At 40.9% G+C, this 24,653-nt stretch overlaps 1 protein-coding gene across 5 annotated transcripts in view; it reads left to right on the top strand.

The window, feature by feature from the left end:
• Positions 1 to 24,653, top strand: part of FILIP1 (filamin A interacting protein 1) — a 102,145-nt gene that overhangs the window by 47,264 nt on the left and 30,228 nt on the right. For 4 of the 5 annotated variants that reach the window (XM_030945424.1, XM_030945425.1, XM_030945423.1 and 1 more), the window contains 2 exons: positions 12,243 to 12,416; positions 14,424 to 14,602. The exons of the other annotated variant lie outside the window; for it this stretch is intronic. In XM_030945424.1, coding sequence (XP_030801284.1) covers positions 12,243 to 12,416; positions 14,424 to 14,602 — 353 coding nt within the window. The remainder of the gene's footprint in view (positions 1 to 12,242; positions 12,417 to 14,423; positions 14,603 to 24,653) is intronic. 5 annotated transcript variants of the gene reach the window in all.

Below are 24,653 nucleotides of genomic sequence, written 5' to 3' on the forward strand. Positions count from 1 at the left end.
TGCCTAGTGAAACCTTTATGAACTCTGCTATACAGTGATGCTGCTTTGAAAGCCCACCTCTGTCCCTCCTGCCTTTAATGCCTGATGTGTTTGTAGGCAGCAGCCTTGCATCCTCTGAGCCTTTGGTTTTGCTGTGCTACTGTACCACATCCTGTCCATTTCCTCTGGCAAAATGGGCTCTCCATGTCCCCATCTGCCCTTGACCAGCAGCAGTCACACGCCGGGGTCACTTTCTTGGTGGCTGTAGCTGGATCTGCACGTGGGGCTTGCTGTGGGACAGAGCTCCCTGTGCCTTGTGCATTTGCTTTCATACTTGCCTTTCTCTTTAGGCATGGCATTACCTGGCCTTCCCATCACTTGTCACTCTGACTGGCATAAGCAAGAGAATTTGACTCTGTAGCTGTTGTTGTGATGTTTTTGTCTCTTTTTCCTCTCGCTGAAATGTGTAAACTTGCATGTAATGCCTCAAACTGCTTTTGTATTGACTTTCCCAAGATATTGTAACCACATTGGGAGAGCCACCTAGTTGTTGTTTAGTTAAAAACACTGTACAAACTTCTATATTTTTCTTCAGTGCCTTTTTATTTATACTCTTCCATTAATATTAATAAATATGGATCTACCTGAAAGCTCAAGCGAGGAATGTGGGATAGATAGATGGGTAGAAACCAAACATGTTTCTTGTGCAGGTAACAGAAACCAGAAGAGAAAGTCGGGCAAGTTGCCTTGGCACCAGAGAAAGCAGTGAAGAGAAGGAGTTTTCAAATGGTCATTAGCAAAATAGCACTGATTAACAAGCAGCAGATGAGCCAAGGCTGAAAGAATAGGTAAAGCCAGAGAAAAGTGCATGCAGGGTATCTGTGAAGTCCTGTTGATTGAATTGAAATAATTTAGGACTTATGAGCATATCATAGATGAAATACAAATTCCCCATGGGAAAAATCTTGGCACGTACAGAGCTACAGGGAAAAAAAGAAGATAGGGTTAATGTGAGGAGGGAGAGGTGACTTAAGCAGAATGGAATGAGGGGAAAGAGGCTGGGCAATAGAAGAAAAAGAGTGTAAGCAAAAGGGGAGTACAACAAAGATAAATGGAGCCAAGATAGACACGCAGAAAGTGGGCACACAAAAGGCAAGAAAATGAGGGGATAGATGTGTAGCAGTGTAGCAAAATAAAAGCCTAAAAACAAACCCTAAAAATGTCTGGCATATCAGTAAATGAGTAAATTCTCTCCTCTCTGACTGACCCCTGGTTTGTTTGTGTTTTGCTGGTGAAGAATGCTTTTGCAGCACAAAAAAAAAAAAAAACAGACCACAGATGCTCTCTTCTATTTTTATTGAATAATTTATAACCAGAGATTAATTTTGTCCAGAATAGCATGGTTCATTTTCTGTAGCTTGCATTTTCTGCTGTGCAAAGTGCAGAATATACCATAGGAGGTAAGAAGAACTTGTCTAGCAAGTCCCAAAATCATCAATTTTAAAATAGAACCTGGCTGTTTTGTGAGAGGAAAAAGAAAAAAAAAAAAAGCAAAGGTAAGACAGTATACTGAAATATAGTTAAATTGTGCTATTTCGGCAGTTTCCTGCTCCATCTGAAATAAAGGGCAGAGGTACTATCAACTATAGGGATAGTAGCCATCCATCTCTTTGGTACTAAAATTGCTTTAGATATACATGTATGCTTTTCAAAGTAATGGTCCCCAGTAAAATGTCCCTGTCACAGGACAGCTGTAGGCTGAAGACCTCTTCACAAAGATATTTTAACATTTTTCTCTAGTAATGCCTGAGCTGTACTTAACAGAGCTGTATCTGTTGTGTTAGTTAGGCTTGAAGGATCAGAAGAGAGAGGAATAACTGAAAAGTGTCTCTGACCCATTGAACATCTTATCTAGAGTGGAAGGAAGAGTGGGAACAGCTTGGGGTTTTTTTTCCAAAAATTCTTGGTCTTCTGTTCAAAACAGAAGAGAATTGCCCACAACCAGCTTTTTAAGTTTTGGTCTTTTTCCAAACTGATCCTCTCTTGCAAACTTTTAAAAATTAGTTTTAAATAATGATATAATTTGACTATTTATTTTTCTTTTTCTTTACATTTACTTAGTAGAAATTGTATATTCAGTGCAACACTAATGAAGACGTTCGTATCTCTTCTCATTTTTCTTGAAAGTTCACTCTGTGGGAGAGCACATGGCCGATCATTTTGCAATCAATGTTAAATGCATAAGCTTTCTGGCTTTAAAATATCTGGGATTCTTTGGAGAGCTTGCAATGAACATATGTCTTATGTGTCATAATGCTGTCCAGTAGTCTGAGTCACCAGTTGTTAATTTAACATTGCAGTTGTAGATGAACCTGTTTTTATTAACTTTGCTGCCCCAGTTCACTGTTTATTAAGTTTTTGTCTGTTGTCCTCTAGCTGAGGATCAGATAAGCTCTTGAGAGCAAAACAGATTATTTTTCATCCAAAACAAACTTTAATAAATGCAAATATAAATCTTTACATAATAATTGTCATAACATGGCTGAGAAAAAGTCTTTTTTCTAGGGTTAAAGGCTCCACCTATTGGTTGACTAAAGTGAGAGAAATGTAACATTTTCACATAGAAAACTCCAGGTCCTACTGAACATCCTGTGTCTTGCCACATCTTGCAAAATTGCTGCCTTGAGTGTTTGCATGATGTCCAAAATGAAGTAAACTCTGACTTATTTCAGAGGGCTGTGCAGATGTGGCACCCAAAATGATGCACTGCTGAGGGAGGCACTATGAAGGGAAGTCCTTTCCTGAGACAGGAAGGGTTTGGATTTTGCAAGTGATATCTTTCTTATCCTGGAAATTATTGGATTTCTTTGCAAAAAATTAGCATAAACTCTTCCATGCCAGAAAAATGAGTGGAACTGAACTAACTCAAATATACAGTTGCATGGTAGCTTCCAGACATTTTTCACCTTCAAGTTTAAACAAATCAGAAACAGAAATATTGATGTGAATATGGAACCCCAATTTCCCAGTATTGGCTCAGGCAATCTCAGCAGTTCAGGTAAAGCAGCATTCTGAAAGGCTTCAGAGTCATTCTTGGAAATGCAGTGGGAGAATAGAGAGGGGAAAGGATGTCCCCAAGCGAGGCTTGGGGAGGGCAAAGGGAAGGACAGACACTGGGGGGAATCAGGGGGATTTTGGAGACAACTGAGAGCATTATGGGCATGGCTGGGAGCTCTCACTCTATGCCTTTCACTGCCCACCCACCCCAGTTGCTTCACACTCAGAGTTTGGCCACTTCCCTCATTTCCTCTGACAACTCCTCCATTCAAATAATTGGTTGTGCTGGTGAGCGCTTGCTGAAATGCAGTCCTACTGTTCTTGCCCATTCATCAGCCACCAGTAACTTGGGTGCACATTGTGCAGCACAGAGTACTCAAAAACATCTCGTTGAAGCCAACAAAATGCTTGGACAAGAGAAAGTTGTGTATACAGTTTACTCCACATGTACACAGACTTAGGTCTGTTAGTGTCCCACATGCTCCTGTCTCCACAGAGGAGGCAGAAGGAATGCCTCTGACTTCATCATCCTGGTGGTTACAGCCCTGCTGGCTCCAGCTTGTCTTGCTCCATCCTGCTCCTTGTGTGCTTGTTCCTGCCAGAAGGCAGCAAGATCACTGTGGAAAAAAAAAATGCCTGGGCTGATTTGTTCCTCTTGGAGACAGGGTACTCACAGCAGCTGCTTGAAGTGCATCCCTGAAATTCAACTCGGAGCACCTAATTTCAGATGCTTCTGTTCTTTATACTGTCAATGTAGCACTTGCAAACAGCAATTTAGACAAGATGAGTTACACATTTAATGAAGATACTTTTTAGTTTCTAATGGATTTCAACAAATTGGATGATAGTACAGAAGAACCTGAACCTGGCAGAAATAAAATATAACAAAAGGGGAAAAATTAATAGGAGAACACTGATATTGATGTCAGAGCGCCATATTTTTTGTAGCATTCACAGCATATCTAGATCTTCTATAGGCTTGGAAATTAAATTTCATTCATGAGAAATGTTATTTCCTTTATGGAATGGAAATTAGAGCATGGTGGGGTTAATTTTATGTGTGAAGCATAAGAAAGAGGTTCATGATCCATGGGTCTCTTGTGTCTTGGTCCAGACTTACTAATAGGGCCAGATGATAAGAGAAGAAAGAGGAAAATAAACGCTTTTCCTGTTATTGCCCTTTCATTTCATTTCACTTTTTTTCCCCTCCTAAAGAGCTTCTAACAGATCACAATATAATTCTGGTTACAAAAGGAACATGGCAGCTTGATGGCTAGATGGATCAGTCTGTGGTTTCTGCTTGCTGCTGGGCTTCAGGCCACGTGAAAAATATACAGTTAATGTTGGCTGAGACAAACACTCTGTGACTGGATACAGCAAACCCAAACCAGTGGGTTTAGCCATTGTGAGGCATTGCTGGAGCATGTAGAACATATCCCAACATGCAGAGTCATGCACATAACTTGACAGTGACCCCTTGCCCTGGTGTCTCTGTGCTGACTGGATCATGACACTGTAATTCTATATGCTGTAGTAACTGCCCCACGGCTTGATAATATCAAGCAAAGCACTCTTTCAGTGTGAAAAGACAAGACAGGGTATCCCAGACCATAATAATTCTGAAAACATCAAGCAGTGTGGAGTTAATACTTCTCAGGGTCTTGCCATGGGAATTTTGCTGGCTATGGCCCAGACTACAGATAATTAATTATGTCAGTGAAAGGCTCTGGTGGCCTGTTTTCTTCAGAAAAAAAGTGACATCATCCATGGAGCGCTCTGGCAATAAAGCAGAACAAAGCTGTGTGGGCAGGAAATAACAGACAGATGTCTTCTAGTGCTCATTTGATCTGTTTCAAGGCTTGCTGGAAGAAGTAATACATTGCTCAGTGCTGCTTCTTCTCAGCTCTGCAATCTTTAGCAGGGACTTTTTCAAACATAAGAGGCCAAAATAATTTCTGATGTAATTCTTCTGGAGCCACTTCAGAAGATTTATGCAGTGGCTGAGCTAGTCTATCATGTGCCTCTTCTCCAGTATTGATTTTAGAAGAGCTTTCTGAGCTATCACAAGATAAAACACAATAAAATTAAATACAGTGTAGAGCTCCAAAGGCATCATACAAGGCCAGAAAGTTCTGCACAGTGTGGAGAAGACAGGGCAGTTCTGTTCAATATCCTCAGGGTCATGAGGGATTATTTGTATTTCTGGATATATATTTCACTTACCCTTTGTACAAAATCAACAATCAACAATGGTCACTTTTCATCACTGAAGTAATCTCTACCTCCAGAGCATATAGTGTATATCGTGTATCTAGACTTGAATACAGAAAAGTTAAAAGAAATTCATGCAAGTGAAATTCCCAGTTTCAAGTATTATGAAATTAAGCTAAGATGAAAGGTGTAAAAAACCTTTGCTGTACATAAAGTCTTCCTTGCACAAAACCACGAGGTATTCCTGTTGCTGGTACAGCCTTACTTTGACTCGAGTGTGTAGTTGTGGCACCACAATATTAAAAGATATAAAGCTATTAGAGCATGTCCAAAAGACAGCTGTGAAGATGGTGAAGGGTTTAGAGGAGAAACAATAAAGCAGCTGGAGTCCCTTGGTTTGTTCAGTCTGGAGGAGACTGAGGGGAGATCTCATTGCAGTCTACAACTTCCTCATGAGGGGAAGAGGAAGGGCAGACCCTGATGTCTTCTCTATGGTGACAGTGACAGAACCCAAGGAAATGGCCTGAAGTTGTGTCAGGGGAGGTTTAGGTTGGATATCAGGAAAAGGTTTTGTCACCCAGAGGGTGGCTGGGCAATGAACAGGCTCCCCAGGGCAGTGGCCACAGCCCCAAGCCTGACAGAGTTACAGAAATGTTTGGACAATGCTCCCAGGCAGCTGGTGTGACTCTTGGGGCTGTCCTGTGCAGGGTCAGGATTTGGATTTGATGTTCTCTGTGAGTTCCTTCCAACTCAGGACTTCTATGATTCTATAATTTTGCGCAATTAGCCAGCATTTTGCATGGCTAGCATCATTGAGTGATGCTAGCTACTTCAGATATCTGATACAGGAGAAAAATATATTTACTCAGTTTTTGGCAAAAAAATCTTCGTGTGATGCAATATGCAATAGAGCATCTAACATCCCTGCTTTGAAACATGCTTTGTACAATAGAAGGGCTAGAGGGAACAATCAGGCCTTTAACAACAGTGTCATTCCAGCTGTCAGGAGTAGTTTTTATTACATTCTGTATATATATTTATAGTATTATGAGACAAAATTAAGAAAGTACACTTTCCTTCTAATTATTTTTGTTTCCTCCTAAGATAAGAATGAAGGGAAGTTATTTGTCTTAAAGAGGGACTAGTGGATTAGTGTTAGGAAAAATTTTCAGATACAGGTGTTTGACAGGTGTTCAAGCCCCTGCTTGAACGTGCTTGCTTTCATTAAAAACAACCAACCGAGCTAGTGATATCCACTTTCTGAGGTCTCTAATGGAACTTTTCAGAAATAAGGCTATTCCTGCCCTGATAGCAGCACATCATGTTCTGGATGGCAGGGAAAGCAGTGTGAGAACATTCTCCTGATCTGCCTCTGGATGCTTTGAGTGTGATGTTTATTAACTCTAGGTGAAATATTTGTAAAGCCTACTGGCATTTAGGAAATCAGTCACCGGTAAGACCCCAACATTACATGGATAACCTGTGACCTTATCTAGTTTCGGATGCTGAACAGAGCAGCTGTTGTGCTATAAATAACCTGAACTGTGTGCAATGCAAGGAACAACAACACAAGTAGAAGTAAAGGTTCCTGTCTGTGGCTTCATAGTTATTTTTTTGTCATTAATCACTGGCAAGAAAAATACAACTTCATAAATATTAAACATCTGCTACTTAGTGCACTTCCTTGTGTAGGTATAATAAAGTGTCTTCATAACCAGAAAAGAAATATTCAAAAGCTGGAAATATCAGGTTGCTAAAATATTACATAATTGCATTTCTTGTAAACTGTACTCCTGCTCCTAAATTTTGAAAACTTCTTTCTTCTAATTAAGAGGATTTTTGTCATGTTACTGAAATAAAGATTTCTCTAAAGTAGTTAGGTGTAAAGCAGTTAGGTGCCTCCAAACGTGGAGCTATGAAGGTAATAGTTATCAGTAACTGATTTTGAGAGATACAAACTGTGAATTTGCAGGAAGGCTACTTAGGAAAAAAAAATCAGGAGAAGAGTTTAGGACATGTACTGGCAAATGATCTTGAGTTGGGTTTTACACCTAGCTGGCAGTCATTACTTTGACTTCATTCAACCCATCTTGAATACAATTGAAGTTTTCCCCGATTTACTAGATGCCTTATATGAAACGAGTTTGATCAGTTCAGTCCCATTTCCCAGGTGACAAATAGCCTGTGGCAAAAATTCCCTGTTTAGTGGGTGCTGAGTTTTGTCAGCAGGCTCATGGGAGAGGCCAAAGACTGTGGGAATGGGGAGAGAGGGCTGTAGTAAATTGGCAGGGCAGGGCATGAGGAAGAGGCACGTCTAAACGCCCAGCTCGTGTAACAGTCTTTCCATTGACCAAGAATCCGGTTGCTAGGCTGCCAGACCCCTTTTACAAGCAGCAGAGTCATGCTATTGTTTCCTAAATGGTTTCAATTTTATGCAGGAACCTCTTTACATCCTTTCTATATCTTTTAAATATTTTACTAGGCATGTAGTAAAGCGAGGTTTGGAACACCACCCCCTGCTCTGCTCAAGTCGGTGCACAAAACCAAGTCCTTCTCCTTTATTCTGCCAAGAAGTGAGTGTTTCAGGGTGAGGAGAGGGCTCATGTCAGCCTTCCATCTGGGCAAGCAGTGTGCACTCATGAGAGAAGGGGAGCATTGTCTTGGATTTCCCAGGTAGTTACACAGACCCCATCTCTTTGGTAAGTGCACTCATGAGTGGGGAATAGAGGGGAGGGAAAGGAGAGCAGGCAAAACTTTGTGGGACAGCAGTGCTCCCTAGCACCTCAGGCCATCCATGGCATGCTCAAGAACTGAGGTCATCAGCCTTTAGATTTTGGCACCTCCAGTAAGCATAAAAAAAGCTTAGACATAGTTCAACTTTGCAGTTCTTCTATCAGCAGGAGCAACCGAAGGAGTTAAATGAGTACATCTTTAATCTGTCTTTATTGCTCCTACTGCTTGGAGAATCTGGTACTTGGGACCAGATTTTCATTAATGGAAAAGTATCTTTATTTTCAAGAACTCACAATATTAACAGTATAGACAGAAAGGTAGCTGAGTGTCTTCTGTAGGAAAATGGAAGTAATAAAAAACTAATAAAAGTAAATTTTTAAAATTCCATATTTTGACTTTAAAGAGCTTCTCTGACTAATTGCAGTCTTCTGGACTTTTGAAAATGGGTTTCATTGTGTTACAAGCTGTTGCAATATGCAGTCTTCTCAAGCCTGGATGCTCTTTCTCATCACAGCACCAACAAAACAAAACAAAAGCAGGGCTTGAGAGATGATTTTCCTGTGCCAAACATCATGTTCCTTCTACCAAAACAGCTGAAAACTGTTCTCTGGGATTTATACACAAGTTTATTCGCAGTTTGAAATATCTTCCTTGTGTTTGTCTCCTAGCTTATGATTTTCACAAGACAGGACTGTGCTTTGGGGCAAGAGAGGCACCAGCAGTAGATTTCCACCAGCAGAAACAGCTTGCCAGAAAAGTCCCCTCTTCTTAGCTAGGGACCCCCACTTTGAGCCTCTCATGCTCAAAGGTATGCTACTTCAAAATTCACAGGTTTGGATTTTGAAGTAGCTCCAGTGCTCCTCTGCAGGATTATTCTGACTTGTTTTCTGAAAATGGTCTGCTTCCTGCAGATCACTATACATTGGAAGAAAACACCTCTATCTGACCTCTCTTCTAGTTATTTCAGGGGAAAATTGGTCATCTGGAGAAATATGAAATCACAAGATACACAGGCATGCTCCTTCAGCTCCTTCCCTCTATATCATCCTGAGGAGTTTCAGAGACACTAACTGGAACTCACAAACCCTGAGGCTGATGGATGTTGCCTGGATGTCTCTCTGACCTAGGTTAGCTGCCCTTCAGAGTCTCCCTGTGATGGAGCTTGTTTCTGACCAAATAAAAGCAAATTTGTCTCCAGTTTATTATTAGCATTAGGTTCCCTTTTTGGTCCAATGCTTCCTAGCAACCTGTGTGTCTGTTTGTCCTTTGTTTTTCACAAGCTGTTATCACAACTGAAACAAAGTCCTTGGTGAATTAACCGATACCCTTGAGAAGATAAGGATAGGAGAAATGGCTGAGCCCAGAAAAGGCAAAAGGCAGCCTGCCCCATTAATGCCATCCAAATCTGAGGGCCAGCAGAGTGTGGGGTACCCAAGAAGGGTACAGGACAGGGCAGCTGACTGTGCCCCTGGGCATGGTGCCACCCAGCCTGACTCTGGGCTAGGTACCCTCCCATGGGCTGCAGCAAGGGCTGTTCAGTGCTGACTGTCCTGCCCTGTTCCCTTGGAGCTGGGTGTGTCATTGCTTCCCTTTAAAGATGAAGCAACGAATGGGTTTTATTCTTCAAAGTTCTGAAGTGAGCTTGGGCACCTATTTTCCTTCTTGGGGTGTCAGTTCCTCCATTCAGCATCATCCATTCCCCTGGCTTGGCTCCCTCTGGCTTGATTCCCTCTGTCTTTTGGGGGACCCAGACCTGCAGCATCCAGAAGCCTTTCTCAGTTAGCAGGGGCATTCTTAGCTGTTTCAGGGACTCTTATTCCTACTCCCTTGTGCTAAAGTTGCTCCATTTTAACAGTGAGTGATGACAGACTAATGAGGCCAGAAGGAAAGTCAGGCAGTGCACAACTGAACAGGGGCTGGGGCACTTGCTGGGCAGAGCAGCTGCCTGCACAGCTATTTCTGTATCAAATAACCATTGCAGGGGCTGGAGTCCAGCTCTTTGCTCTGCCTATTCACAGTGTTAAATCCCCAGTCCTGAGCTGTCTCTGTCTGCTCTGCCCAGCCCTGCCAGTGTTTAATTATGCCATCCAGGGCCCAACAGCTCCAACGTGAGAGAATGAACTCATTCTCCTCCCCTCCCAAACAGGGTCTGAGGTGTGCCTGTCCCTGAGGAAAGGGCTGTGTGGGGCATGAAGCTTTGTGCACTCAGAATGAAAACAAAAAGACATTTCAACATGATTGGTTGTGTCCCTTGGTGCAGAGGGTAGATGGGAGCTGCTCCCTCATCCCCATCCCTCTGTGTTGGTGCTCCCTTTGCACAGGGCTCTCCCTGAGCATGCCTGTGGCACAGGGCCCCTGCTGGGAGGCACACAGCAGAATACCAAATTAGTTCACTGGGACAGGGTGAACCTCATGGCCTCAGAACTGCCTCTTCCTAAAAGGGCTTAAGATAGCACATCATAAAATCTGGACATTTAGGAATCCCTCCATACTCTCATGCTATCCTATTGGACTTTTTAAAGGCTTTTTCTTCAATATAAAAGCATTGGCCTCATGGTGATGAAGACACTAAGACATCTGTTATTTCTACAGGGATAGAGAAAAGTAATACATTCACAAACCTGTCAAGAACCTGCCTAAAATAACATTTTTCCTGTATTGAGAATGGCAGAGTCTTAGGATGTGATGTAGTGAGGTGTACATGCTCTTCTGCCTTTCTTTGGGACTAGCTCACATAATTCACTTAGTTGTAACATCCGTGAGTGATGAATCTTTCCTGCTCTCTTTTTGGAATAAGATTAATACCATTCCAATTTGCATTTTGTATCTTGCAGACAAGCGCAAATATTTTACTTCAGGTTACATAATGTTATATATATTGGGCTAGTTCTTAATTAGATGGCATGATCTTTGCCTGAAATTCATTACTTATTTTCATGTTAAACTGTTTTAAATTAAAAAAAAATAAATTAAAGGATCTTTACCATTTCCCAAAATTATTTTCTTGCTCATTTTAAAACCAAGTAGTTTTGTTGAGCTGTGGTGCCTCTGTGGTTCTGGGTAAAGATTTAAGATTTGCTACAGGCATGAATTGAATGCTGTTATGAATGGCATGGAAAAGCGTGAAGAGTTGGTCAGTTCATAAATCTTAAAACAGTTATTGCTTACATAGGGGCAGGATTTGTGAAGAATTTTTTCCTAAAATGTCTGAACCTTTCCTTAGTGCTTAATTTACTTCCCAAGCTCACATGGGTTGTCAGAAAGGCAGGCAAGAGAAAGATGCCCATACTCTTCTACTCCCCAGCCATTTGCACTTGTGGGGAAGATGTTCCCTAGGGAAATCCAGGAGCTCCCCTTTGCCCACCAAAAACCTGTAGATTTTACAGTCCCTCCCTGGACTATGGCCTCATAAACATGCCTTGAAAGAAAATCAGGTGCCCTGCCCCCATTTTACAGATGGCTTAACAGGCGTTGGCAAGTATCATTAGAAACAGAGCCCTGGCTCAAGTGTTTGTCCACAGCACAGCCCTAAAGTGCTCCTTGTTCATAGCCAGGTGGCTCTGCAGAGCTGAGTGGTCATGCCCAGGTGTTTGCTCATGCTGCTGGAACTGGGGGCTTCCACCTGGGGCAGGGAGCTCCAGGCTGCCTTTGGCCACAGGTGCACCCCTGCTCCCAGCCCCTGCCCCAGCAGCACAGCCTTCCTCCAAGCTGGGAGGATTTGCTCAGACTTTCCCATGTCTCGTTAGCTAGGGTCTGCAATGTCTAGGGTTTTGTTAAAAAAAAAAAAAAAAAGGAAAATTATTTCAAAGGTTACTTGAAAAGCGTATTTAGTCACAAATTCAGTTAGGGAGTGACTAGGAAGTAGCTGTCGGAGAAATATTAGCTCAGCTCACTTGTGCTGCTTGTTCTCCTCATTTCCTTATCCCTTCAGGGAACACCATGGGCAACATCTAAGATCCAGTGTATGAAGAATAATGATGTTCTCTGGCTATAGTTGCAACTCAGATAAAAATTCATAGCATTCAAATGTAATGCCATGCAGGAACAGAATAGTTCATCCCTTAAAGTACAATATTTGTATTGGACTGATCGTGTTTAGTCTGAGATGTCCCAACATTGTTATATTTGCATTGACAGCCTGTCATTTTTCTAATTTATTTTATTTTTGTGTATGCAGTCTGTACATATGAAATGCCCCTATTTTCCCCATGTTCCATCCTGGTTAATAGGTTGACTCATGACGGTGATTTGCAATATTACAGGCAAGAGAGGATGTGATCCACATGCTGAAGACAGAGAAAACCAAACCTGAAGTTCTAGAAGCTCATTATGGGTCTGCAACTCCAGAGAACGTGCTTCGAGTGCTACACAGGGATGCCATCCTTGCCCAAGAAAAGTCTGTAGGGGAAGACGTCTACGAGAAACCAATTTCAGAGGTAACAACTTCTTGATTATTCTGTATGTGCAGGGGGAAGCCTAACAAGAAGTGAGACTCCATATATTTCGGATATATTCAAAGCATGCAAGAGGATTACACAGAATTTGTACACTGAAAACAAAATCTTGTTCACTCATATGCAGAATAATTTGTAAGCGAAGTCACTGGATTTGAACACAAAGCATAAAGAGGTTGTATGCTTCCTAGGGCTTGTGCTGATATGCAAGACCAAAATCTTTGGGTGTTAAATTTCTAGTTTTTGAATTCCTTTCAATTACAGGCTTCAACCTCTACTGCTCACAGCACTGGTAACTACTCCTTGATTTTCTTGGCATACTAGAACACTGTCATGAGGGTAGTTAAGAAAAGAAGACCTTTGGAGATTGACTTTGACCATATTTATGGGATCATAAATCCATATTCATTTTACGTCACTTAAACTCTAGGGCTGCAAAGCCACTGCAGACCCTAAAGAACACTTATAGGACTCCTAGCTTTAAAATTTAAACAATAAATGAATGTCAAGTAGACCTGAGAATTAGAGTAGACCTGAGAATGTCTGAGGCCATAGTGAATGCCAAAATAAAGAGCCATTGCTCCTGTTCATAGTTTCATAACACTCCAGGTCGTGGGGAAGGAGCATGCAACAACATAGTTCATCCAATTAGAACACTTAATTTGTTAACCAGGAGTTGTGTCTACCATGGGATATCTTTGTACTGTGTATTCTCATTGAAGCATCTCCTGGAATTTTTGGGATGTTAGTAAATAAGGAAATCAAACCATAGTATGTGGGAGCATACATAAAATACTCTCAGACAAGATTAAAAGAGCTTAGCAAGGCTTTTTCCAAATAAGCTGATAATTTGACAGGGACCTCAATGTAAAACTTTCGTCATGTACAGATTCACAAGGCTTACGTTGAAATAAAATAGAAAAACTAAGTGCAAAATCTACTCTGAAAAGCTGAATCCAACCTGGCTCTTTTATAAAATGCAATGATTTTTTCACTTTGACTGCTATGGTCAGCTTCTGGAGACCAAACTGCCAAGGTCCTCCTGCTCTCTTATTTCCCTCAGTTTACTGAGATGTGATGTGAAACAACAGCAGCCCAGGGCAGCTGGGGCTGAGGAAGATGTGATTCTCACAGGGCAAGGGTTGGGAGTGGGCAGAGCAACCAGACAAGTACCAAGGCCGAGGGCTGCTTTGGCAGGGAGGAGGCTGGAGTTGGTCATCTGCACCCAAGAAATAGCAAAAGCAACATGAATAGCCATGGTGGGTTTGGAGTACTCTGGCAAGTTTTTAGACACACCTTCCTGGGTTTTTTTTCTGTTTGTTTGAATAATAGTTGGCATGTTAATAAAAAATGCAGAGAACAAAAAGGGCAAAAGGTTGTGAATAAATAAAGAGAATTTCTGTCAAAAAACAGGCTGAGGGGAAATTCCTAAGGCTTATATTTAATTGTATTTGGTAATGTAAAACTGAATCTGAGCAGAATATAAATAATTTGGGTCTTTTATCTCAGCAGAGTTGCAGGTGTGTTAAAGATGTGTGACTCAAATTTCAGCCTTCAGATTACACTTTATGCTCTTCATGCAAGTGTCCAGTCCCCTACAGGTGTGTGAATTCAGGCTCCCAGGCTCTGAGTTCTGAGCTACAGCTTTTTCCCAGTGAAATGAAGAAAGCGTGCACAGCACTTCACCACAGGGGAAATACAGTACTGCAACAATATTATTTGTTACCCTAAAGCTAAGTGAAATTCTGTCCTTTGTGCATCTGAAAACTGTGCAAATGTTTATTGCTAATATGTCATCCAAATAAATCATTACTTTCACGGGGCAGTTATTCTTATTTCTTTCTTATTTCTAGTCACTGCTTTATGTAAAAGGCAAAACATATAATTACAGGACTTGCATTTACCAAACACAACATTGTTGGTTAATAAATCAGATGAAGTAAGCAAGGAGACCTTTAAAACAGTCTGTTCTCCTTTCCCACAATCCAGCTGGACAGACTTGAAGAAAAGCAGAAGGAGACGTACCGGCGCATGCTGGAGCAGCTCCTGCTGGCAGAGAAGTGCCATCGTCGCACCGTCTACGAGCTAGAGAATGAGAAACACAAACACACAGATTACATGAACAAGAGTGATGACTTTACCAACCTCTTGGAACAGGAGCGGGAGAGGTGAGTGAAAGACCAACCCCGGTGTCCCAGTGCTTGTCCCTTCAGCAGCGACACAGACAGGAATTTTCTGTGTTTAAATGACACTAAACTTTTGTGTAAAACATCTGTAAATGTCAGTCCACTCCTGTCATTTGTACACACGTTACTGTGCAAGTCTGGAGCTGGAGGAATACCACTGAATGTTCCTGTAGTGTGAGCTTGACTTAAGAAACAAATTTGTTTTGAATTAGCCATGCCCATTTTGGGTTCACCTCCACGTAGCTTTTGATCAGATGTTATTTGTGTTGGCTAAGTTTGAGACTGGCTTGCTTAGCTAAGTGCTGAGTTTGTGAAGGACACAGCACTGTTGTCACTGCAGGAGGGCAGGGTAAGGAAAACCAAAACACACATTAGGATACTGGCACACCAGTGGTGGGACTCTGCCATGCCCTTTGTGTTTAGGCTTGCAAAGTCACAAACCATTTATATTCTCTTTCACATTTTGAAGACGCATGCCTCAGGCAAGTTATCTGGAAGAAAATATTATCATGCATTACAAAATGTGCCCAGCCTGTGATGGACTATCTGTGGTTTTTATCTCACAGTCCCATACACCCCACATTTCTTTTTTTTGAGTGTTTATTCTGCTTGTTGGATGAGTAATTTGTTCTCTGTGTCTCTAAGAAAAGAAAGATATCACTTACCTTAGATGAAGACTGAGCACCAGTAACAGCCTCAGTTTTTCAATATGAAATTTTTGTGCTTATACCAAACTGCTTGAAATCAATCCATGTTTGTTTATTTTTTTTTTAATGGTTCTAAGAAAAATACTTAAGGCAAGTTCAAAGAAGAAATGCTTTTGAGGAAACCACAGGCTTGTGGCAGATGTTTGCAAAAAGCCAGGAGCAAAACTGTTTAGAGTATTTCCTGAACTCACTTCAGTGCCAGCTTTGAGTAGGTGGCACATGAGCTACAGTGACCGTATTTCCTGGTTTAATAGGTTTTGGTTTTGTTCTATCTTTACTTTCCTGGGTTGATTGGCAAACTTTAAAGAACAAAAATGCTTCCGCATCTTAGGAAATTGATTCTCACAGTAGAAAATGAAAAAATGTAAAAATAAATATGCTTTAAGAAATAAAAGATGTTGTATTTTCAAGTAAGGAGCAACTTCACATCTGATTCTCATAGAAGACATTTTGTCTCTATACTGAATATCCACGTATGTGTGGACACATACAATGTGTGGACACAAAAGTGGTTTTAAAATACCAATTACATTTGTCCTTACATTTTAATATTCACATTAATTTGACAATTGTTGCCTTCTTATTATTCCCTCTCAATGTGTGAAAGCCACTAAATAGTCTACTATTATGACCTGGGTTGAAATGACTTCCTTTAATGAAGTGATTAAAGAGCTTTTTGTCTTGCCACTAAGATATCATGTCCCATATCTGTGGACATTTTCTCTTACCCTTCCTGCTCTCTCAAACTTCAAGTTTTCTACATTCTACAATTTTTGTAGAAACAGCAATAAGAAAAGGAAAATTTGAATTTTAATTTCTCTTGAAAGCAGATCTTTAAGAGCAACTAAATCCACTGGCTTTATTCACCAGTTCCTCTGTACTGGTGTCTGCAGGGGAATAATTGCAGTGCTGAAGCCCTTTTGATTTATGTTGAGTAACACCAGAAATCTGATGTTTGCTATTTAATCCACTTTGTTTGTCTATGACACTACTTTGTTTCAAGATAGTAGTGGCCAAGCAGAGAGAACATGACATGCAGCTAAACGTAGAAAACCAAGATGCATGTACCTCCCTCTTCAGGTTCCTCCTCTCAGATCACTTGCAGAGTAGATTGGCAAAATCAGGATGGGCTTACTTGTTAAGCATAAAGTCTTAAACAATCTCAATTTCTTACCTTTGTTTTCTGAGTGCACATGAAACTGAGGCTGAACTCACATCTTTGTAGATATTAAAAACTAGAAGTAGTATTGTTTGAGGGCTATATTCACAAAGAAAGAGAGGGTGACAGGATGACTTCTTAGGAAAGCCCCAAAGTGGCAATAGATTTTGTCAAAAAGAAAGTTTGAAGTGGAAAAATTAAGTTGCAACAGATTAAAGCATACAAAAATCTCATTCTCAGTCTACATATTGGGATAGAGAACTGACCTGCCCAAAGGCATTTTTTAAGGTCCTGCATAGGCATTCTTGTTTTATAAGTACCACTGTACATATAATTCATTTTACTGTGGTACTTTGAGGATTATTTTATTAAGAGCTGAACAGACTTGTAGTCTCCATGAAAACGAAAAGGGACACAGAGTTGAACTTTGCCCGTCAGCCACTCTGCTGCACCCACAGTTATAATGTTAATGAGACAGGGTGAGCCAGAGGAAGAACAGTGCTGCAGGATGGCCATCTCACAGCAGTCTGCTACCATGAGAGAAGTAATAATTTTTACACTGGCTCTAAGTAATTTCAGCAGTTTCTTTCCTCACAGCATTTTATCAATCTTCCTGAACCATTGTTGTCTACATCAACTTTTGCAGGCCACATCTGCTTTTGCTGTCTTGTGAAAGTTTGAACAAAGCAACAGGGGATTCTTTAAGAAAGAAATATGCCTCAGTTCTAATGTATGTCTAACACTCTCTTAATGTATTTACTTTGGAACATTTTTTACATGAGCTTTCATACATTATCTCTAGTCCATCTACAACAACATGCTATGAAAGCAAACAGTTCCTATGAGTGACTAATTATTAGGCCAGCCTCATACAGGAAGGAAGGAACAGGAAAACATGATTTCTCAAAAATAATGATGCGTGAAAAATATGAAAAAGAGAAAATTGTGCACTGGGATATTCAAAATGTAGAGAGCTGGGGATGTGGGGGTATATGGAGAAGGCTGAAGGGCCTCACTTTTGCTGTTGGCTCTGCAAGACCAAGTGCAACTGACCTGAAGAAAGATTGTGGAAAATGTTGGCGTGTTACAGGAAAAGAGCAGTGACAACCATTTGCCAGGTGAAGAAAGAAATCTGGTACTTTTAGTGGAGGGTGCTTCTACAGACACGGTGGCTGAAGAGTTTTGCAAATTTCCCTATAGTATGCTATACTAGTACTAATGATGTTTGAAACATCTAATGATGTTTGAAAGTTATGAACAGTATTTTCTATTTTTCTGTGGTATCAAATTTCCCGTTTCAACGCTTGCCCACCTCGGCTGCTGTTTCTCTAACATCAAGCTGTGCTTGGGTATCTCTGACTCTGGGGGATGCAGAACAGACATCTTCCTGGAGCCTCCTGAGGAGGCTGAGGAATATGGAGAAGAGCTGAAGACCCCCAGGCCCCCTCAAAGACTTGGATGATAGACGGTGGTGTAAGGAGTCTCTGGTCTGAGAGGTGGAGAATGAAGGGTCTTCTCAGAACTGCATTAATGCTGTGGCTGGCAGTGGGCACTTGGAGAGCAGCAGAGCAGGCATCAGCAGCCCCAGGGATAAAATTAGTCTTCTTAGCACAGGCACCCTCATGAACTTCAGCTGTGTTTTGGGGAGGGAGCTGGTGGCGTGACTTTGGGCTGAGCTGGGCACAGCTAAACCAGCCATTGGTACTTCATGACCCCAAAAATTCTTGTATAAAGCAGGCTTAACATGAAATGGTACTTGGCTGTTCTCTGTGCTGCCTAGTCCCAGCCCTCCTGCCTTCCCTTTTAGGGAACTGGGGGGCAGGGCTGGGGGGAATCTTTAGTTTATCAAATATAAACGTTTTCATTTGATCAGCAGGGCTTTTTTTTCTGGTGGAAAAGGGTAGAGATCTTCGCAATCTCAGCATTTCTTTGATGTTTTGATTGACCTAGGAGATGAGGTTTAAAATGCTGACATTTTTAGAGGTGCTAATCTCTGAAAATTTTTTTCTTGTGCCCTTCTTTTAATCCTCTTGGTTGACAGCACATTTTGCTCCTATTAAAAGCACTGGAAAGCTCCCATTGATTTTAAAGGTTCAGAAAGAGGCTTGAGGTGAAGACCACTGAGCCAGTCCTGCCCTCCAGAATGGATAGAAGAAATAGCCTGAAAGCCTGCAAAAATGAGGAGCAGAGAATTTCTTTTATATGTGGATCAGACGTGGGTTGCCAAACAGAGGGTGTGATGCGGCAGAAAGGCTCTGTAGGAGCTCTGTTATGGGGGATCCATCCGTGCGACTGCTTTGTGAGGCATTTGATCATTTCCAGCACAATCCCTGAGCCTGCTGCGACTCTGTCACCCCACCACATAGTGATCAGGAAACGTACACCCAGTATCTCAGTGCTGTCTGTGCTAAAGGATAGATATATTTTATTGTAAGGCTGAATACTTTATTGTATTCACTGAAGTGATGAGGATTTAATATTGGTTCTTGCTTTTCTCAGCGCTTCAAATTATTCTTTACAAGCACTGGGAGTGTTCTCAGTGCACTGAAGCATTTCACATTTTCCTCAAAGGCAAGGCTGAGGATTCAGTCTGTACTTCCTAAGCATTGCCCTGCTAAATCTGGTTTTAGTTAAACCCTCTTTTTGAAGTACATGGCCATAATTAGATCTGCCTAGAGGAGACAGCAAGACTGTGACCCCAGCTCTTTCCTCCACAAAGTTCCCTTTCAGTCTTCACGTAAAATTGTCTCCTCTTTGCCTTCCCCACTGCAGCACCCCCAGCAAGGAATGCACTGGCAAGGCCCTCGGAGGTCTGGGATAATACATTCCTCTGGACTTCAGTCATGCTGGCACCGAGATGCTCTTGGCTGCTCTGCTGGTGATGTAATTCTGGGCCCACATCACCTGCAAAGGAAACTGATCTGTGAGCAATAAAGCACACAGCCCCCTTGAAACAAAAATGGGAGTGTTGATGTTAACAAGTTTACAAACTCCCTTTTCTCCCCTTTTTGCATTTCTGCTTTTAGTACCAAGGCTTCCCTCCTCCCTTTTCCCACGAGACGGCAGCACCAAGCCTTTCACTGGGAAGTGCTGGCCTTTCTGCTTCCCTGTATTTCATGGATCCAAGCAAGTGTAAAGGCTGGAGTGTGATACAGATTGGAGATTTTGAGCGTGTTGCCTTTCCAGTTTGTGTTTTCCCTCAATTTTTATGAAGACTGTAAAATAAAGGAGCTGGCAGGAAGACAGCAGGGCAGAGTATCCAGAGTATCCATCAGTCAATTACTTGTTTAGAGAACAACCAAGCCAAAAAAATGAAGTGTTCAGGACTAATACATTTCTGTGATTTATCACCATAAAGCCAAATTCTGTGGTAAGAATAGGCCCATACAGAAGTATTGGGGTGAGGTATAAGATCCAAACATGTAACACAGATTTTGCCCTGTAACTGTAATCTGCTGGTGATTCCTCTTAAGTCTGGAAATTAAGTTGCTACCTTCTTACCCACCCTCCCCCCTTCCCTGCAAGAGTTTTTAGCCATATTTATACTCTGGCTTTTTTTTCTCATATGGAGATTTTTTTCTATGCCCTGGTTTCCAAATTGTGACCAAAAAAAAGGAAAAGCCATCCCGAAGGGACCTCACCATGGCCTACAGCAGTTACTCATTTTACTGCACATTACTGGCCTTACTAGAGCACTGAGTCACTCTGTCTACCTTTCAGTAAGTGCATCTCTAAACTTTTAATATTATAATGTAGAAGACAAGGGCAGTAGTGCATTTTTGTTCTTTTCAGGCTGGCATGCTATCAGTATGGTTTGAAAAAGCTGGTTATTTTCCGTCAATATAATATATTCACAGGGTCACAGATCAGAAATTCTGGGGCAGTCTATTAAAATAAATGAATTAAAAAACATGGCAATGACAAATACAATTTCTGCACAGTTAAATAAATCTGAAGGCAGTCCATTTTGCAGGTCCTGTTTTACAGCTCTAGCTGACTGCAAGGCAGAGATGACTAAAAGTTTATGTTTTAACTAATGAATCTGGTCCCAGCTTCCAACAAAATGGTTCCAAAGGTAATTTGAAAACGAGAGAACAAACAGCTACATCTGACTGTGGAGAAACAATATGAAAGTATTGCAAGTCTTACACAATGTGAGCTGGGACTAATCCAAATCCATCTCTTTACACTTGGATAGTCCTCAAAACTGTCCAGTCTTTCAGTCACTTCTGGGATTATATAAAATGGCATCATGTGTTGTTTCAGCTACTTTTCCAAAATTTTTTCTAAGTAGGCATCAGCTTCACAGCCCTTGAGAGAGAATTATTATACAAAACTATATGTACTTCATTATTCCTAGCAAGTTTGCTTGCTAAAATCATCAATTCAAATGCTCCCAGGGTCAGACAGGGGGAAAAAATTACTTCATTCAAAATCCACTCACGAACTCAAACTCTGTCCAGGGTGCAATAGGTAACAATTTGAACATTTAGGAGGCCTTTGGCATGTTTCAGAGTTATTATACTACTGAAATAAATATCAGTTCGCAGCTCTACTGAGGCCATCTTTTTAAGTTGTCATTTTTTAGGCAAAGAAAACAAGAATTGAATCAGGGTCATGTAGGGAAAATTGCTTCCTCATTCAGAGAGATTAGAAACAGGTTTCTGTTGAAATGCCAGGTTTCAGTGAATTTCTAAAAAATTTAAATAGATACCACCACTTATTTACAAGCATAAATATATAATGGGCTCTCGAGCTTGAACACGTTGGATATTTGCTTTATGTTTAAATGCAAGTTTACCTGTGCAGAGATGCACAGTCTGATTAGTGAAGTATATGACCTACTGCCCTAATGCCCTACTAATATCCAAGACCTGTTCTGTATGGTCTGATAACTTCCATAAGTTCTATCAAGAACCTCAAGACATCATCTGGCTAGGGGGGTTATTCTGAATCAGTGAGCCTATATGGAAGCTTTCCTAACCCTAAACAGATGTAATGCTTTCTCCATCTTCTTTCCCCAAAAGGGTGCTGTCGTGCATCTCTTCTCATTCCTGCAGCGTCTCCAGCAGCAGTGGAGATTAGAAATACTGAGTTTTATATTTGCATCATTTCACTTTTCATTTCATTTTAAGGCTTGTATGTGAAGAAACCTTAAGGCAGAAATAAAAAATCCAGGGGCTGCAAATATCCAGACAAAGCGTTCCTGTGAAATTTGCCAAGGCCTGTGCAAATATGAGGGCAGAGAAATGCAAAATGTATAATTCACCACATATTTGTAAGGTACTTGAGTAAGTGCCTGACAATAATATTGTGTTGCCATAGTTAGTATTTCAACTAACTTTTTAAAAACTCATTAAGACATACCATTTTGGGTGTAAGACTATTATTAATGTCAACAAAAAAAATCTGGTGACCTAATTCACAAGACCATCTAGTCAAAAAACCAAATCAAATAACCCTGTGATTATCCCACTCACATGGACCATGATAGACTTTTAATCCTCCTGTCCTCTTGTTGGGACCTGAAGCCACCCCTCAGGGGAGGCCTTCCTGGTCACATCACTGGTTCCTTGGGGTGTCTGTTCCCATTTTTCTTGGGAAAAATAGTTATATTTTTACAAGTAACTTATATAATTTTGGGTTCTTTTCACCAAAGAGATGAAAATCTTCTCGTAGGTCAGGGCCTGAGTATTCAAATTTCCCAGACAGAGGAACTCACTGGTCCAGGCAGATCACCTGATCTTCTGAAAAGGGAGGATTTTCCACTTGTTGGTTTGGTGAATTGGGCCAAGATACAGTCCTTTCTATCCCCTGCTTTTCTTAAAATGACAAAAATGGAAATGAAATGACCGATCTGAAACAAACAAATGTTTCACTGAAATCCACATGAAACACTTTTTTTCACTTGAATGAGAGAAAAAGAATAAGCTTTTTAAAATATATTTTTAAATTTTTGGTTAAGCTCTGAAACTGAAAAATCAATTACACAGCTTTGTTATGCAATTGCTTATGCTAGGGAATGATTAATAGTAACATGCAATGCCTTAATGAGGGAAGATAAAGAAATGAGCAGAAAATGAGGCTAAATTATAGCAGAATGACAGCAATGTTTTTCTGATGATGGCAATTATGTCATAGCTTAAAAAGTATCTCTTGGTGACAAGTACATATATCACAGAATGAAAGTTTCTGTACAATTCCATTTAAAAAGTTCATTTTCAGAGTAACCAGAAAGGGATAGATGTATTCTCTTTCATCATTTAAATGTCAGGCTTTTCCTAGATGACTTAACTCATTTTAAAATGATGCATAGCTGTCAACGTTTTTTCATTTTGAAAATTACTGCCTGGGACACAGCCGTGGTTTCCAAAAGCAGCAGGGGCAGAGCTGTGTCTGTCACAGTGAAAGGCAGTGTGGAGAACAGCCCATGTGACACTGGCACAGCTCATCCTGCAAGGGAGGAGAGTCTGTCCTGCTTTCACTGCCTCGTGTCCCCGCCTGACAGAGCCAGTGCTGCTGCTCCAACTCGCTTTCAGTGACAGGCACCATTGCCTCGTGCCCACCATTATCTCACCCAAGCTTTCTACATCCATCTTCTCCAGGTCTTAGGAAATAATTAATCCTGATGCTGGATTTTATGAGCACAAAGCTGGCATTGCTGCAACTCCTTTGAAGTCAGTAGAGCTCTTCTTGATTAATGGGATTAATAGAATCAGAGTAGGAATTCTGAAATGTGTGTATGCTTGTACCTGTAGAAGTCTATACATGCACATATAAACGTATTATGTACAGCAGTTTGTTGGGTGGAATTACAGCTTCTGCATGGGAGTCTGCAATCCAGAAAATTAACTTGTCAGCAATACATTTCCTGTAAAAGAATATTTTTATATAACTCATACAGGCATTTTGGTTCATCATAGCAATTATAATAACAATCGTACCAGCAACAACAACAATAACAATGATAATACAGCATAATAGTAATAATAACAATAATAACAATAATAACAATAATAATTATAACAACAGCAATAATAATAGGAATAGTTTTAATGACTATAATGTTTTACATAATTTCCACAGCCAAATTACTCCTTTTAGGTTTTGCATCATTTTTGGTTAGTATTGCCTATTGATTCCACCAAGGAGGCTGTAAACTTCTGCCTCCTTGTGCATGAGGCATCATCTGCACTTATGTCCCTAGAAGATTTTAAAAAATAATAGTGATTTGTAAGTGAGGATGCCCAGTGGAAGTCAACAGCTAATGACCGAATAAGTGATTGGAGAGCAACAAGGCCAGACTGCACAAGCCCTGCAGTTATTCAGAGATCAATACAGACAGGGAAGAAAGAAATGTGAAGACCAAGGCAAGCACAGCACCTTCCAATTCCCACTTACTGTATGAAACTGGCCCAGTTTCTCCTTGCTTGCTCTCCATCTCAGAACCTAAGTTTTCCCTGTCCTTTTTTTAAGCTGTTCATATGCTCAACAGGCTACAGTCAGGATATGATCTTGGAAAGGGATAGCGCAAACTAGAAATATTTCAGACTGAGGAGAGAAATAAAACCACACATGCTGTTTTTGTGGCAAGGGATGCACAGGGGCTGGTGCAAGTAAGAGTTTCTTTGAATGGAAGCACTGACAGCTCCTGTTCTTATACAAGGGCTGTCATCAGCCTGTGTCTCTCTTGTCCCCAGAACAAAGCCCTGGCTTTTAAAGACTGTATTTCATAAGGCCCAAATAACCTCAGGTGCAGAATGATGCTCAGTTCAAGCAAGGTGACGGGACTACCAAGGATGTGCAACAGCAAATCTGGGCAACCAAAATACAGATCTGCTCAAAAATCAGATGCCTGTGGCCATTTATATTTATATGTGTACTGGTCCTGTATTTTTGTTTTGGGTTTGGGTGGGGGCTTTTTGGTTTTTTGTTTTCTTTATCTTTTCCTTTTAAAATTCTTCATTGATTGCATTCCAGGTATTAATGAGAGTCTTTTTTGAATTCTGCTCTAAGCAACTAGAAGTAAGAGGGTAAAATTAGCAGGCTCAAACCTTGGGTGAGTCTAGGCCCTTTGTGTTGGCTGGGGAGGGGAGCTGTGAGGACAGACTCTTCTCTAATTGTCTCTCAATAGACACAAATCTAATGCAATCAGCAAACCTTAGAA

This window comes from Camarhynchus parvulus, chromosome 3 (assembly GCF_901933205.1).
Source record: "Camarhynchus parvulus chromosome 3, STF_HiC, whole genome shotgun sequence".
Lineage (NCBI taxonomy): Eukaryota > Metazoa > Chordata > Aves > Passeriformes > Thraupidae > Camarhynchus > Camarhynchus parvulus.